The sequence below is a fragment of the Hyaena hyaena genome, unplaced genomic scaffold (assembly GCF_003009895.1).
Source record: "Hyaena hyaena isolate Hyena2069 unplaced genomic scaffold, ASM300989v1 scaffold_9, whole genome shotgun sequence".
Taxonomy (NCBI): domain Eukaryota; kingdom Metazoa; phylum Chordata; class Mammalia; order Carnivora; family Hyaenidae; genus Hyaena; species Hyaena hyaena.
Window position 1 is genome coordinate 5,700,122 of NW_024080641.1, and position 17,154 is coordinate 5,717,275.

General features: G+C 54.3%; 1 protein-coding gene across 2 annotated transcripts; it reads right to left on the bottom strand.

Annotated features, from left to right (window-relative positions):
* Window positions 1-230: 230 nt before the first annotated feature.
* LOC120240473 (interferon-inducible GTPase 5) lies at window positions 231-3,393 on the bottom strand. Of its 2 annotated transcripts, none has more exons than XM_039245216.1 (2): window positions 3,312-3,393; window positions 231-1,820 (listed from the first exon to the last, which is right to left on the bottom strand). In XM_039245216.1, the coding sequence occupies exon 2, from the start codon at window positions 1,704-1,706 to the stop codon at window positions 315-317; it is 1,392 nt and encodes a 463-aa protein (XP_039101147.1). In that variant the 5' UTR covers window positions 1,707-1,820; window positions 3,312-3,393; the 3' UTR covers window positions 231-314. The 2 variants fall into 2 exon arrangements, with proteins under 2 accessions (XP_039101147.1, XP_039101158.1); XM_039245227.1 differs by having other exon boundaries at window positions 231-1,771; window positions 3,312-3,389.
* Between the last annotated feature and the right edge of the window lie 13,761 nt (window positions 3,394-17,154).

Below are 17,154 nucleotides of genomic sequence, written 5' to 3' on the forward strand. Positions count from 1 at the left end.
GCTACCAGGGGACCAGGGAGAGAGGTCCCAGCAAGGGACCCTTGGCCCGCCATCCATATCTTGAAGCTCTCCCCACCCAGCTCCAGGCGCGCCCCAGGTCAGCGTATCCCTCTTGGACTTGGCTGCACAGGCCTCCTCGGGCCCCTCCAAACCCCCCCCCCCGCCCTCCCAAGAGGGCAAGCTCTGGCCACCCCCACCCTCACGCCCGTCCCTCAGCGACCACAGTGCTCGTTCTCACTACACCGGCTTTGTTTGGCTGGTTCGTTTTGTCAAGGCTTGGTTTGTGGGTGAGGCAAGGGACGGGGGCTGCGCGGTCACTTCTCCTCGGACAAGTCACGCTTCTTCCAGCTCTCGAGGATATACTTGAGGAGCAGGCCCAGCTTCCGGCGGGTGGAGAGTGGGCCTTCCTCGCCCGCTCCCTCCCCGCACACCCGTTTTTCCACGTTGTCGCCGGCCGCCTCCAGGCTGACGGAAGACTGGGGCTCGTCCTCCTCCAGGGCCTTGATGCGGACCCGCTGGGCGTCCTCGGCCAGCTCATTGAGGCAGCCCTGGAGCATGGTGTACACGGTGCCGAAGCTGATGCCACCGGCCACCAGCGTCCCGAACACGGGGATGCCCCTCTCGAAGGCGCGGGCCACCCGCATGGCGCCGTAGGACGACTGCGAGTAGAGCCGCAGCACGGTTTCTGGCGAGACCTCGTTGGCCAGCGGGGACCGGATGACGGAGCGGAGGTCGCCCGCCTGCTTGCCCACCTGCTCGGCCAGCCTGGCCAGCGAGTCGTCGTCCAGGCCGAAGCTGCGGTGGTAGCCGCGCAGCGAGCGGATGAGCAGGGCGTCGTCGTAGGCGGCCGCCAGCCCCGGCACGGGCAGCGCCTGGATGACGCCGGACACCAGGGCCGTCTTGAGCACCTGCTCCTGAAGCATGTCCTTCTTCTTCTGCAGGGCCTCCAGCGAGATGTCCGGCAGCGACAGCAGCCCCGCGTGGCGCCGGTGGGCAGGCAGGTCATGCTCCCAGGTGGACACGAGCAGCGGAAAGTCGTAGCGCGCCGGCGACAGGTTGGACACGAGGAAGATGCGGGGGTCGCTGACGCCGGCCGCCCGCAGCCGCTCGGCACAGTGGTCGCGGATCTCCTGCAAGACGGCCCCCTCGCTGAAGGCCGAGGGCCGCTGCGAGCGCGTGGCCGCCAGGTCCTCGTCCACCTTGGTGCGCACGAAGTAGAACTTCTTGCCCTGGCGCAGGATCTCGGCGGCCAGGCGCGTCTCCACGGCCCCGCAGCGGCGCGGGGACACCAGCAGGAAGAAGTCGTAGCGGCCGAAGTCCACCTGCTTCAGGTACTTGTCAGCCGGGCAGCCCGGGGAGCCGGCGCCCGGCAGATCCCACAGGGTCACGTCGGGGAACTGCGGGTGCGGGTAGGCGGAAGGCTGCATTGTGGTCTCCACGACGCCGGTGAGGGCCGCGCCGGGGTCCTCGGCCCCCAGGCCCCGGAGGGCGTTGATGAGGGACGACTTGCCGGCGCCGGACTCCCCCGTGACGCCCACCTCCAGGAGAGTGCTGTCGGAGGAGGCCAGCAGCTCGCGGAGGCGAGAGGCCGCCTGGGGGATGTCCCCCGACTCAAAGGCGCTGCGCAGGGCCTCCAGCTCTTCCTTGGCCATGAGGATGGTGGTCTCCTCCTCCCTGGGCACCGCTGGCAACCTCGAGGTAGCCATGGCGACCAGCGGTCCAGAGGGCGCGGGGGATGGGGGAGAGTCTCGGAGCGCGTGGTCCTCAGCGTCTGCAGGGGAGGGGGGAGGGTAGAAGGGAGCCTTCGGCTTCTCCTGGGCCTTGGCACAGGGCAGGGAGAGAGAGACACAAAGGTAGAAGGGAAGTCCCTCTGGCACCTCACAGCTCTCCCCCTTCGCGAAAAGCTGGGGTACGTTTTTGACACGAGGTAGGGGGCTCTCGAGTCTCACTGGGCCCAGGCTCACACCCCGTCTCTGCCGCTAACTTGCTGTGTGGCCCGGGGCAGAATAAGGTAGCTCTCTGAGCCTGTTTGTCTGCATAAAGGGCATAGTGACTGACCTACCCCCTGAGCGCTCGCGACTCTTCAAGGATAACCTGAGAACGGGAACAGTTTGCTGGCAGTGCGTGACCCACGCGGCCGCACGGGGCCCCAGGCTCAGAAGGCCCTGCTATTGGCTTAACGCTCTGCTGACCCTGACCAAGACTAATGACATTTGTTTTGTTTTGTTTTGTTTTGTTTTCTCGTCACTGATACTTGACCCAGGGGCCCTGTGTTTTCATTTTGCACTAGGCCCCGCAAATTTTGTGAGGCTTAAGCCCAGCACCCGGGCCCAGGCAGAGAGCCCTGTTGGGAGCAGCCGGAAGGGGTGGCGTAGGGGACCCAGGCCCCGGAGCCTGACCTGAGGTCAAATTCTGGCTCCCCACATACACGCTGAGTGACTCGAGGCAAGTGACTTGAAACTGTCTGCCTTACTCCCCTCATCCCGTAACAGGAGGCTGGTATCTATGATAATAGCAAACCGCTTCTGCGGGTTGTGAATTAAGTGAGTTAATAGATATAAAGGGCCTGAAATAGTGCCTGGAAGAAAGCAGATGGTCTGTGTTATCAGCATCAGCTTCATTATTAACATGATTAATATTCCTAGCTGTGTGATGTTAAGCAATTCTCTGCCCTCTCTGAGCCTTGGGGGGAGGGGTGGGGAGACAGCATCTGCACTATGGAAGATAACCTGCCACCTCACAGGACTGCTGTGACAATCGATCGTAAGCCCTGCGCGTATCAAGCCCTGGACCGGCGCTCCTGGGCTCAGAGGGTGGAAGAAGCCTGTGTGGAGGAGGGCCCGGACACTGCTCTGGTTGCTAAGCTAAGTTCACGCTAGGGATCACCATCCACATCAGACAGAGAGGGACCGGGGCTTAGACTACACAATGATGTCCCCAGTCGGGACTCAAACCCAGGTCCCCGGGCTCCCTCATTCCTCTGAAGAGCCGTGCTCTCTTCAGCCCCAGGTCCTTGCCTCTCTGCTTGTCTTCTGGGCTGTCCCTGTCCCTGTCCAGCCGCGACATGGTTCATGCCCAGTTCAATCCCCCCCACCATGGGTGTAGGCATTTCTCCCACGCTATGCCCGCTTCCCCTGCACCCCGTCCGCCTAAGCCATATAAGGGAGAAGACAGCGGATGCTGCCCTGGCCAGACAGGAGGGTGGCCCCTGGCGTGGGGCTGGGCTGAGGGAGCTGGGGTTGGGTCTGGAAGCCCCTGGCTCCCTTCCCCCACCAGGCCCACCCAGAGAGCCCTGCCCTCAGGGGACTCACCTGCCCTGCAGGCTCTCCCTGTCCCCTCACACTCTCCCCGCTGGTGGGGTCTCCTCCCCTCTTAGCCCAAGGTCAGACCCCGTTGCTAGGACCCATTATCGTAGCAAGCAGCAGCTCATTGGCCGGCCAGCCCTAGGGCAATAATGCAACAGTGATGTCAGGGGGCGGGGTCCCACAGTGGGGCCGAGACCCCATCCCCCAGCTGCCGCTGGGGCCCCCTCTCCCTCACACTGGGCCCTCGATCCCCCACCAGGGACCCAGAGAGATCTCTCTAACACCAACAAGTTCACAACCCATGCGTGGTCTCCACCGCCCCCAGCACAAGGCCCCAGCTCTGCGGCCTCTGCCGTCCCAGGGCCCGCCCTTTATTTCTCCTCCTTCCAGGGGCTGTTTCCCAAACACTTCGTTCACGTTCCCTTCTCAGCACCATCCAGTCCCGGGCCGCCCTGAGATGTGCTGCGCATGCTCCGAGGGTGCTGGTTTAGCTTCGCCAGTGCCGGCTGCGGGGAGGGGCCGGGTCAGAAACCACCCACACGGTCATGGGCAGCAAGCCTCTGCCTGGCCCCGGCCGGGCCTGGCACCCATGGCACCATTCAGTACCTGGTACTCAGGCCCCGGGCTCGGGCCTCTCCCTCCCGAGAGCTTTACAGTCCTCTCCTGTGCCCAGCACAGCCCGTCTTCAAGCCGCAGCTCAGTGCCAACTCCTGTGTGAGGCCGTGGTCCGCTCTGCCCTCCCCTCCCCTGCTTCCTCATGACCACCGACCACTGAAGTTGGCAGCTGTGGGACAAACCGGGAGGCGGAAGTAGGGAGCGATGTGAATGAGAAGAGAGGCTGAGGCCAAGACCCCCCCGAGATGGAGAGAGTCGGGGGCGGGGAGAAGACCCCCACCAGGAAAAAATGGGAGGGAGAGTCCGGCAGGAAGACAGAGGGGAGGAGACAGCAGGTTAGAAGGAACCAGGGAAAGACAGGGTAGAGGTACCGGTTACAGAGAGGAGGAAAGATACACAGGCAGAGAGATGGGACCAAGGGGTGGAGACCAAGCCACAGGGAAGGAGCTGAAGGGCTAGAGACCAGGACACCATGAACCCCAGCCACTGGGGGACACCCCCGCTCCCCCAAACCCCAGCCTCCGTCGCTGCGGCATTTGAGCACCCCCAGCCCGCCGGCTCTCCAGTCCCCCCCCATCTACCCCCAAGCCTCGTCTCCACCGAGACCTGGTACCACGGGGCCTCCCCTCCCCCATTTCCTGGGCTGTCCCCAGAGGCTCCTGCTACCCCAGGATGGGTCTGAAGGTCGATTCTGGGAAGGAGCCTCCGGAAACAACTGAGGAGGAGACCGGGGCCCGGTAAGGGACTAGACCAGCTCAAGGCCACACCAAGAGTCAAGGAAAGAATGGTTGGGGGCGCCTGGGGGGCTCAGTCAGTTAAGCGTCTGACTCCTGACTCCGGCTCAGGTCGTGATCTCACAGTTTGTGAGTTGGAGCCCTACGTCGGGCTCTTCGCTGACAGTGAGGATCCTGCCTGGGATTCTCTCTCTCCTTCTCTCTGCCCCTCCCCCCCAAATAAATAAACAAACTTCAAAAAATATTTTTTTCCAGACACTGCCAGACACCAAACACAGAGACCTGGACCCCTCCCCTAAATTCACAGACACGCACACCCAGCCCAAGAGGAAAAGCAGAGACACAGACCCTCAAATTACAGAAAAGCAAAACTCTGGCAAATGAAACGTGCAGTACGCAGCCGACACACATTCAGGCACACACAGGCCTCCAGGCTGGGAGAGACTCAATTGCACGCAGCCCACACACCCAGGCCGCGTCCCCGAAGCCTGCATCCATGACCTTCATTCATGCGGCCCTGGCTCCTGATCCGGAGAGCCCAGCCAGGAGCCAGGGCCCCAGAAGTGCGGCAGACCCAGGCTCTGCCCTCAGGGGCTCCAGGTCGGAGGAAAGGGAGATGGTCACATTCCCAATGGCTGCGAGCCAAGACAGCTGCCGGGCACCTGCTGAAACGCTCCTGATGCAGGCTGGCACCCAGCCAGGGGCCTTTCTACCAGCTCTGGAGAGCGCCAGGCGGGGAGAGGCAGCGGCCAAGCCTCCTCTTCCCTTTTCATCCATCACACATTCAGCACCTCTCCAGGCCCCGTCCTGGGCTGGGCACTGGGAACTCTGTGATGACCAGCAGCCTTGGGCTCTGTCCCCACGGGGCTCACTGTCCTGTGCGGGAGTCCCATCCACTGCAGTTAGGGACGGGGGACCCCGGAGGGCTATGGGAACACAACGGGGTTACCTGACCCAGCTTGGGAGTCAGGGAGGGCTTCCTGGAAGAGAGGGCACCTGAGCTGAGAGGTGTGAGCCTGATGGCCTGCTCGGGAGTTGCATCCCAGGCCACAGGACCGGCCCGTGCAAAGCCCGTGTTGACAAAGAGCTCTCATTCACCCAAGAATTCACGTAGTTACTCGGTCATTCCACGACCATTTGCTTAGACCTGACCCTCGGCCAGAGACGGGACTGGTCCGCGGGTATGAATCACATTTCCAGACCTCACAGGCTGCTGGGGGCGGCTGACGAGATCACACACAAGGCAGCGTGCTCGCTGACTGTTTACAAAGTGCCAGGCGCTGTCAGATGAAGCAGCTCGTTTAACTGGGACTCGTACTTGGTTCTCCCACCTGTCATCCCCAGACAGACATAAACCCCAGGAGCTGAGGCTGAGGGACAGAGGAAGACAGACACAAATGAGAGGAACACATTCATTCATTCGCTCTTTCCACGGGTCCCCTGGATCATCAGTGCTAAGGTGCCACTGGTTGTCAGATGCACCATCCTCTGTCCCACTAACAAGGGGAAAAATTGCTGCCAGTACAAGTGTCACACGGCATTTCCCCAGCACTTAGAAGTTTTATTCTACCCTTCTCCTTGTAGACATACTTAGAAAATACAGATTTTTGTATTGTGTGTCACTCGCGTGTGAGAAACAGAGCAGCTAAGCTGTTCTCCTAACTGCAGAGTCTGACTCTGGAATCGCTTCTGCCTCCGCACCGTGGACATCCCTGCTTTCTCGCACTCCCATCCTCCGTGCCAGCAGGAGCAGTGATGATGCTATTAAAAGCAGCTCCATTATCACATCCAGGCAGTGACAGCTACGTCACAATGGGCGCCTGGCTGACAGTGAGGGTAAGGTGCCATCCGCTGCGGCTCTTCCTGATTTCAGAATTGCTAAACCATGGGGGCGGGGCGAGTGCCTCTTAGAATCAATGAAGGGGCTTCCTGAGTGTCCGTTCTGCGTCTGCCAGGCTGGGAACACAGCAATGACAGAGACAGTCCTTTCCTACGGGGAGGCATCTGCTCACTGTGTGCCGAGGACCCGCTGGTCGATGTTCAGTGACCAAAGACAGCTCCAGCCTTGTCCCCATGGGACTCGGCATTCAGTGAGGGACACAGACCCCTCTCCTGACAGTGATGACCCACAGCGGGCAAAGTAGGGATGGAGTTGCCCGGTCAAGTGGGAGAGCCAGTGGAGGGTCCCTGACCCAGCTACACACACACTTCCTGAACACCTGCTGTGTGCCCAGCTCTGCGTCCTGGTCCTTGCCTCACGACGCTTCTAGCCTTCTGCCTCCTCTTCACCCCATTCCTCCACCCACTGCTAACTCTCCTTCCCTCCCTGTCCTCTCTCTGTGTCTCTTCAAAATCCTAAAGCACTTCCTGAAGAATGTCTACACAGGTGGCCTTCACCTTCTCTCCATTCACTCTCAAACCTGAGGAACGCTGAAGTTAGTCCCTAGGAATTCATTCATTCATTCATTCATTCATTCATTTAAACACATACTGGCTAGACAGCGGTAGGCACTGACACACAGATGGCCCTTGCCCTCACGGAGTTTATATATATATATTTTTTAATATTTTTATTTATCTCTAGGAGAGAGAGAGACAGCGTGAGCAGGGGAGGGTCAGAGAGAGAGGGAGTCACAGACTGAAGCAGGCTCCAGGCTCCTAGCTGGCAGTCAGCACAGAGCCCGACGCGGGGCTCGAACCCACGAACCGCGAGATCATGACCTAAGCGAAAGTCGGACGCCCAACCGACTAAGCCACCCAGGCGCCCCTGGAGTTTATATTTTTTGAAAGATAAAAGATAATAAAAATAAGATCGTATCAAATAGTAAGAAAGGAGGGGGGAAAACAAGAAAGCAGGGATAAGGTTGGTGGGTCGCCTGTCACTGTGGCCACCAACAGTTTCTCCCGTCCCGGGAGGCACAGGCCACTCTTCCCACCAAGAGCGGGAGTCTCTGTCCTCTCCGCTTGAACCTGGGCTGGCCTTGTGACTTGCTCTTACCTCAGTGGTTCGTAGCACAAGGGACGTTCTGGAACTCCCAAGCTCAGGCCGTACGAGGTGGTAACTTCTGCTTTCTCCTTCTCAGAGCCTGAGCCACCATGTCACGGTCCTGCCACTCTGCTGGAGCCACACCACGGAGAGACAAAGGCCACGTGGAGATGAGCCTGCAGCCACCTGGGACGTTCAAGCCCTAACTGACCTCCAGCTGAATGTAGCCGCAAGAGCGACCCCAGCTGGTACCACAGCCAGTTCTGCAAACCCACAGGCTTGTGGGAAATAATAAAGCATTGGGTTTTTGTAAATACTTTTTACTGTTTATTTTGAGAGACAGACAGCAAGCAGGGGAGGGGGAGAGAGAGACGGAGACACAGAATCTGAAGCAGGTTCCAGGCTCGGAGCTGTCAGCCCGGGGCCTGAGGTGGGGCTCAAACTCACAGACCAAAAGATCATGACCTGAGCCTGAGTCGGAAGCTTAACCGACTGAGCCACCCAGGCGCCCCAGAAAGCAATGTTTTAGGCCACTAAATGGCAAAGTGACTTGGGGGAGGAAGTGTGCTATATTTGATAGAGTGGTCTGATAAGGCCTGCCTGAGAGAGTGACATTCTATTTGAGCAGAGGTCTGAATGAAGAAAGGAAACAAGCCATGGAGACATCACAGGGAAGAGGGCATGGAAGTGCAAAGGTCCTGAGGCAAAACTGAGTCTAACATGTCTGAAGGAGAATCATGGTGGCTGGTGTGGCTGGAGCAGAGGGACCAAGGAGAGAGTTCTAGAAGATGAAGTCTGTGAGAAAATCAGGGCCCAGATCTCCTGAGAGGCCACAGTGAGGATGTACACACCCATTACCTGGGAGGGCATCGGAGGCCTTTCAGGGCGCATCATGAGAAGAGACCAGGGATGAGGCGAGCGTCCTTCCAGACTCAGTGACACAGTTAGGTCAGACCCAGGGCCAGGCCTACAGCCAACAAGTGAGACACTGGCCTTGGGTGCAAAATTTAAGGGAGTTCCAAAAAATTCAGTTATCAAAACAAATGATACTGTAATGTAATGCTTTAAAAAAAATAGCAAAAAATCCATGATATTTCAATGAACAAGATACCAAACTTTTAAATAAAGACCAGCACCCGTGCTGAGCCATGAATGGTGCCTAAAGCGAAGGAGAAAACATGCCCTTGGCTTTGATAGAAACGAACTCGTTAATAATATTTTCAAAATCTGCGTCATGGCTTATCACATTTTCAATCGAGAGAATTTTCATGCTTGACAGTTTCTCTTAATGAAATGATGGTGTTAAATGTTTTAACTGGAGTGCCTGAGCGTCCGACTTCGGCTCAGGTCATGATCTCACAGTTTGTGGGTTCAAGCCCCACATCGGGCTCTGTGCTGACAGCTCGGAGCCTGGAGCCTGCTTCAGATTCTGTCTCCCTCTCTCTCTGCCCCTCCCCCACTTGTGCTCTCTCTGTGTCTCTCAAAAATAAATAAATGTTACATAAAGGTTTTTTAAAATAAATACTTTAGTAAATTTTAATTGGCTTACACTGAAATAAAAATCATGTTAAACTCTGTGTTGGTAGAAATAGGTTAACTAGGGGCGCCTGGGTGGCTTAGTCAGTTAAGCGTCCGACTTTCACTTAGGTCATGATCTCGCGGTTCGTGGGTTCAAGCCCCGCGTCGGGCTCTGTGCTGACTGCCAGCTCAGAGCCTGGAGCCTGTTTCAGTCTGTGACTCCCTCTCTCTCTGACCTTCCCCTGCTCACGCTGTCTTTCTCTCTCTCTCCTAGAAATAAATAAAAATCTTTAAAAAAAAAAAAAAAGAAATAGGTTAACTAAAAATATTGTGTGTTTTAATATACTCCTTTTATATTTTTTCAATATTTTTTTCAACTACTTTAGTGTTCTGGGAAAGTAATGACCATTAAAAAAGAACTGAAAGCATAAATACAGGGACTTTTTCATCAGGCTCCAATGTAGCTCAGCACAGCACTGGTTGGAACCCAAGAGAGAGAGAGAGGACAGGGCTGTTTCCTGAAGGTTGGTAGGCAAAGGGGGAAGACCGGGAAGTCAAGGTCTGTTTGCAGAAGGAGAGAATCAGGTGCCCCTCAGGAGAAGGTCAGGCTAAAGAAGAAACACTTGAGGCCAGGCTGGCAACACCCATTAATGAATTGAATACATTCATTCCCTCGAACCCACAATCCTTCTCCTGAAAATCTAACTCCTAGACGTTTGAGGGCTGAAGTAATTTAACTGACTCCTTCCTGGAATCTGTCGGGGAGACTTCACGTGGGTAAACGTGACACCAGGAAAGGCAAGGGAAGCTCCTTGAACCACCCCCCGCCCCAATTCACCATGTCTTTTCATTTTTAATCTTCTATTCCATTTCATTATACATTTCAGAATTGTCTTTCAATGCATTAAAGGGATATATCATCCAAACTTTTAAAATGTATCAGACATTTTTTAGGGGCACCCGGCTGGCTCAGTCGGTTAAATGTCTGACTCTTGGTTTTAGCTGAGGTCATGATCTCGTGGTTCGTGAGTTCAAGCCCCACATCGGGCTCTGTGCTGACAGCTCAGGGCTGTATACATGGAAATATATACGTGCCTGTCATTGGGATGTTTCTTGCTGACTCTGATGGTGGGGGGTGGACAGAAAGGGAACCATGAAGTCCCTCAGTAGGACCGTGACTGCATAAATGTTGGTGCGTCCACTCCATGGGCCATGAAGACCACACCAACCAGCCACTGAGAGGGATGAATCAAAAGACTTTGAGAATTTCTGTGAGGTGCTGTTGAGGGAGAAAAGCAAGATGCAGAGAGCTATGGTTAACATCCTATTAAAGACAAAAAAAAAAACCCACCCTCTTTAAAAAATGTTTATTGGGGTGCTGGGTGGCTCAGTTAGTTAAGCATCCAACTTCGGCTTAGGTCATGATCTCATGGTTCGTGGGTTCAAGCCCCACATCGGGCTCTCTGCTGTCAGCACAGAGCCTGGAGCCTGCTTCAGATACTCTGTCCTCCACTCTCTCTCTGCCCTTCCCCCCCCCCCAACACACATACACTCTCTTTCTCTCGTGGGGAGGAGGGGCAGAGACAGAGAATCCCAAGCACACTCCACACTGCCAGGGCAGAGCCCGACGCAGGGCTCGAACCCACGAACCGTGAGATCATGACCTGAGCCAAAACCAAGAGTCAGACACTTAACCAAATGAGCCACCCAGGAGCCCCAAATAATAGCCTTTAACTATTATCACTGGGGAAGGGGAGCGCCTTTTGGGTCACACAGCCCAGATGTGTGTTTGACCCCAAAAGCTCCTTTCTTCCTGCTGCCCAGTATGGCCTCCTGCCTAGAGGATGTCTGCTCTAAGGTGCAGAGAAACATGGGGTGGTGGTGGAGGGGGAGCGGGGAAGGAAGAAGATGTTTCTGTGAGATTGGAGGCCCAGGGGATGGGGCCAGGATATGACCCAACTCGGCTGACTGGGAGCCTAGAGGGGTGCTCAGGAAATGCTTGCAGGCGGAAACAGTCATCTGATGACTGTGACCCTGGTATCTTTGGGAGGGGGGGTAGCCAGCCGGGGCTGAGAGTTTAATGTTATTGTACATTCCTGATTTTTCTCTAAGGGCACCAATGTGAGTACATTATTCAAGTTTTTAAAATTTATTGCAAATTACCTAGAACACGCAAAAACAAATGGAGTATAAGCAGCATCTCTTGCTGCTCAGCCGACAGAAAGCATCAAAACAGCTACAATCCCTAGTGGCCTCTTCCCTGATCATACGCCTTTCCTTCTTTCCTCTCCTGAGACAAGAACGCGGTATTGGTTGGTTTTTTGGGTTTTTTTTTGTTTTTTGTTTTTTACTGTTTATTTATTTTTGAGAGAGAGAGAGAGAGATACAGTGTGAGCAGGGGGGTGGGGGTTGGGTGGGAACAGAGAGAGGGAGACACAGAATCGGAAGCAAGCTCCTGGATCTAAGCTGTCAGCACAGAGCCGATGCGGGGCTCAAACTCATAGACCATGAGATCATGACCTGAGCCAAAGTTGGACGCTTCACCAACTGAGCCACCCAGGCGCCCCAGAACATGGTGCTTGTAATTTTGCTACAGATGTACATGCTTTGAATTTTCTCCATTTTCCTTTTCCCTCTTCTCCCTCTTTCCTCCCCATAGACTCTCCCCATGGACCCCCCCTTTCCCTGGGATTTCATGTTAACAGCCTCGCAGAGAACCTCCTATTATTCTCCAAAGTCAAATATTCCCATATAGATATTCGATACATAAATACATATAGATACATACATATGTGTGCGTTGATATCCGTGTGTAGACACATAGACACATATACATGTATATTGGTATATAAGGGTTTTTTTGACAGGGGCAAGAGGTGTGGCTGGGTGGCTTAATCGATTAAGTGTCAACTCTTGGTTTTGGCTTAGATCATGATCTCACAGTTTCGTGAGTTTGAGCCCCAGGTTGGGCTCTGTGCTGACCTTGCAGAGCCTGTTTGGGATTCTCTCTCTCTCGATCTCTCTTTCTGCCCCTCCCAACCCATGCGCATGTGTGCATGCACTCTCTCGCTCTCTCTTGCTCCCTCTCTCTCAAAATAAATAAACGTTTTCTTAAAGGCTATGGTTGTTGCCCAAGGTCACACAATTAGTAACCGGCAAAGCTGGTGTTTGAACCCGGGCAGACTGGTACCAGAGACCACACTCGTGACCACCGTCTCTCTCTGTGGTGTGACTCTCGTCTGCACGTGGAAGTAGGCACTTCTGATATGACTTTTCTATGAGGACTTGAGAAGAACACCACAGCCCCCAGTCATGACATTCCCCGGTCTCTTACTAATGGGTGGAGGCAGGTCAGGAAACTCTCGGCTGCTTTCTTCTAGCCCGTCCTCTCTCCCAGGAAGGACACGTAATGCAGAGGTTATGTGTGCAGGCTCTGAGGCACGCCGAGGTATTTCTGGGTGAAATGTGATGTCTGGGATTTGTTTTAGAACTACTCAGCACAAAGCAGAAGGAAGGGAGGAGGGGGGAGGAGTAGGAAGGAAGGGAGGGAGGGGGAAAGGAGGAAGAGAAGACAGATGGAGGAAAGAGGAGGGAGGGAGGGAAGTACGAAGAGGAAGGAAAGAGGAGATAACTGGCAAAATGTGGGTAACTTCTGACACAGGGGTCGTGGGGGGGGTGGGGCAGATAGATACTTGAAGCCTCATTATACTATTTTCTCTACCTTTGTGTGTGTTTTGACATTTCCTCAATGTTTAATGGCGGGGGTGGGGGGAGTTTATTCTCTAAAGTCAGGCAGATGTGGGTTCAAATCCCACAGCTGCCACTTACTAGGCAGTCCTTCCTTTCGCCTGCAAGCCTCAGTTTCCTCTTTTACACAATGTGAGTGAAAAATAGTACAGCTGTCATGGTGATTAACACCCTACAAGGTGACTACTTCCAATCAAAACAGGTCAAACTATTTTTTTTAAGTTTATTTATTTTGAGAGAGAGAGAGAGAAAACAAATGGGGGAGGGGCAGAGAGAGAAAGAATCCCAAGCAGGTCGGGAACCCCACGTGGGGCTCGAACCCACGAATCATGAGATCATGACCTGAACCAAAACCAAGAGTCGGAAGCCTAACTGACTGAGCCACCCAGGCACCCCTGGAGGTCAAACGATTAATATCTCCCTGTTCCAAATGGGACCACAAAGATCAGAGACGTTATGAGACCTTTTCAAGCCGCACCACAAAGAACATGTGAAGCCACACTACAAACCCGGGTCTGAGCCCAGAGACCTTGACCTACCATCCCCCCTAGGGCTAGGGTTTGGGTTCCAAGGTTCTAGCCCCATGTCTGCCTTCAGTTCCCTTTGGGATCGCTGTACTGGTCAGGATGGGCCAGGTGATGCCCCAGCAACAAACAGCCCCTCATCTTGGTGGCTTACGCCAGCAGCACAGTCCACTGCGGGTCGGGCTGATAGATCCTGTCTGGAGCCGTACGGACATCATGCTGGACAGAGCAGGCTCTTACTTAAGCTTCTGCCCAGAACCAACCCATGATGCTGCTTCTGCCCTCACTTCAGAGTCCCTACAAGGACGTCCCATCCTGCAGCACTGGGCCTGGAGACACTTCAGTCCACAGGAATCATGAATCAGTAGCCACAGATGAGTCCAGCTTCTTTTTCCTTCTTTAAATGTTTTATGTTTATTTATTTATTTATGAGAGAAAGAGAGAGAGAGATACAGAGAGAGCAAGTAGGGGAAGGGCACAGAGAGAGGGAGACAGAATCCCAAGCAGCCTCTGCACTGTCAGCACAGAGCCTGATGCGGGGCTCGAACCCACGAACTGTGAGATCATGACCTGAGCCGAAACCAAGAGTCAGACGTTTAACCAACTCAGCCACCCAGACACCCCAAGTCCAGCTTCTTGATGCGTGACCTTGAGGTTATAGATCAGAGGTCTGTCCCTCACTTGATGCATGACCTTGAGGTTGTAGACTCAGAGGTCCTTGTCCTCGCTTGCAGAATGACCGTCTATAATGCCTACATCGTAGGGTATTAAGTAAGATAAATGATATGAAACACCCAACATGGTCCTCACCACAATAGTACTTCCTTTTTCTTCCCAGCACTGTTAGGAACTGACTGTCGTGTCCCCGACCCTCCCCCACCCAAATTCATCTGCTGAAGCCCTGGCCCCACAGTGTGATGATGGTATCTGGAAGTGGAGCCTCAATTAGGTTTAGAGGAGGTCATGAGGGCGGGGCCTCACGATGGACTAGTGTCCTTGTGGGAAAGGAGGAAAGACCAGAATGGGCTCCCTGTCTCTGCCATGCGAGGACACAGTGAGGAAGTGTCGGTCTGGCAACCAGGAAGAGGGGCCTCACCGAAGCCCAACCACTCTGACACCCTGCCCTCCAGAACTGTGTGCAAATGTGTGGTGTAAGTCGCCCGAGTCTGTGTTGGTTGGTTATGGCCGCCTAAGCTAAGACAAGCAGCATCTGAACAACTCCCACTCACCGAATGCTTATTACCTGTTAAACACCATCTATAGACATTCCCCTTGTCGGGAGCAATTGCTACTCCCATTCTACAGATGAGGAAACTGGGGCTAAGACAGAGGAAGGGATCTGCCCAACGTCATTGTTATTTGCCTGGGATCCCTCAGTGTCCCTCTGTGTCCGCTCCTCTCTGCCCTGTAACGCTGAGGCGGGGAGTTTTAAAACCACATTTCCCAGCCTCCTTCACCACCAGACTTCTGCAAACAGGAAGAGCTCCAAGCCAGGGGGTAAAATGGGCCTTCCCCTCACCCCTGCTTCTGGCAGCATCCGTGGCTGTGGCGCCTCCTGTGTGGCCCCAGCCCCGGCCACACAGCCCCCTCCATCCGTGGTTCCAGTACAAGTACAAGCCGCCCGCAGCCCCTCACTTTGTGCTGAGACCACCAGATCCCTTTGGCTTCCCCGGCCCTGGAGGTGATAGCCGCTTCCTGCATTTGCTAGTCTCGGGGGTACTTCCTATGGAGACTGCATGTCTCCAAAAAAAAGACCACAGCAGTATTTCCAGTCCTACGTGCCTTTTCGGAACCTTGTGACTGTCACTTGCCATGGAACCTTGTGACTGTCGCTCGCCAACAAGAGCAGAGTCTGTCTCCTCTTCCCTTGAACCTAGATGAATACAGTATAGCAGAAGGGGTGCTTTTCGACCTCCAAGGCTAGGTCATAAGGGGCAGCACACTTTCCCTCTCTTGGGATGTTCACCCAGGGCCATCTGTGGCTGAGTAACAAATCACCCCAAATTTATCCACTTAAAACAGTGCCCGTTAAGAATCTCACAGTTCTGGAGGTCAAAAGTAGGGGTGTGCTTGGCTGGGTTTTCTGCTTAGGATCTCACAAGGCTGGAAACAAGGTCTTGGCTGGGCTGGGCTCTTATCTGGGACTTGGGGTCCTCTTTCGGGCTCACTCGGTTCTTAGCAGAATCCAGTTCCTTCCATCTGTAGGACACAGGTCTCTATGTTCTTGCTGGCTCTCAGCTGGGGATCACGCTTGGCCCCTGGGGGTGGCTCCTGGGTCCTTTCCACATACCCCCTCCAACTTTAAACCAGCAATGCTACATCATCCTTTTCATGCTTCACATCTGACTTCTGCTACCAGCCAGAGAAGACTCTCTGCTTTTCAAGGGCTTATGTGAGTAGATGAAGCACCACGCTCCCCCTCACCCCCTCCCTGATCACCTCTTTGATGATCTCAAAATCAACTCATCATCTACAAATCTAATTACATCTGATTACATCTGCAAATCCCTTTGGGCATGTCACATATTGTCACACATGTTGTATCTCATCACCCTCAGGGGCCCGGGGATTAGGGTGGAAATTGGTGGTGACGGGGATGCTTAGAACTCTACCCCCCACAGGGCAAGATCGCATGTTGTGAGCAAGTCCAAGCCATGCAGTGAAGCTCCCTGGAGGTGTCCAGCTACACATATCCCCGCCAAAGGTCTCAGCCAGCAGCCCCCATCAACTGTCAGAGTTGTGAGTGTACGCACCTCCAGATGGCCTCAAACCACCCCAGCTGGTACGCGTCATGGGGCAGAAGCAAGGCCATCCCTAAATTCCTACTCCCTCTATAACCAAATCTGAATGAATTGCATCCCACAATACCAAGTGGTTTGGATTTCCTTCTTCTGACCTGGACGCTTCAAATAGGGCCTTGATGTGGTCTATTCTCTCTCCTCTGGGGATTCTGGGACCTGAGGGGACCTATAGATGACAGTGTCTAGGAGCCAGGGTGGGCATAAGAGCAAATGTTCAGTCTGGAATCAGTGTTTTTATTTTAGTTTATTTTAGTTTAGTTTAGTTTAGTTTAGTTTTTAAAATGTAGTTTGGAGGGGCGCCTGGGTGGCTTAGTCGGTTAAGCGTCCGACTTTCGCTTAGGTCATGATCTCGCAGTTCGTGGGTTCGAGCCCCGCGTCGGGCTCTGTGCTGACTGCCAGCTCAGAGCCTGGAGCTTGTTTCAGCCTGTGACTCCCTCTCTCTCTGACCCTCCCCTGCTCACGCTGTCTCTCTCTCTCTCTCTCCTAAAAATAAATAAAACATTAAAAAAAATTAAAAAAAAAATAAATAAAATGTAGTTTGGAGTGGGTCCTGAGAATCTGCATTTCTTCTTTTTTTAATGTTTATTTCTTTTTGAGAGAGAAAGAGCGTGAGCAGGGGAGGGGCAGAGAGAGAGGGACACACAGAATCCGAAGCAGGCTCCAGGCTCTGGTGTCTGTCCAATGCGGGGCTCGGACTTGTGAACTGCAAGGTCATGACCTGAGCAGAAATCAGGTGCTCAAGTGACCAAGCCCCCAGGTGCCCCGTGAGTGTCACTTTAGAGCCAGCATTGGACCCAGAGGATGTAGCAGTGAGGTGAGGATTGGGGGTGGTACTCAACAGGACGAAGAATGCCAGGAACCACTTGCTTTTGGCTGAAAGTAATACAAAGTCCGACAAAAAGAACGGAGAGCATTCGCACGGCA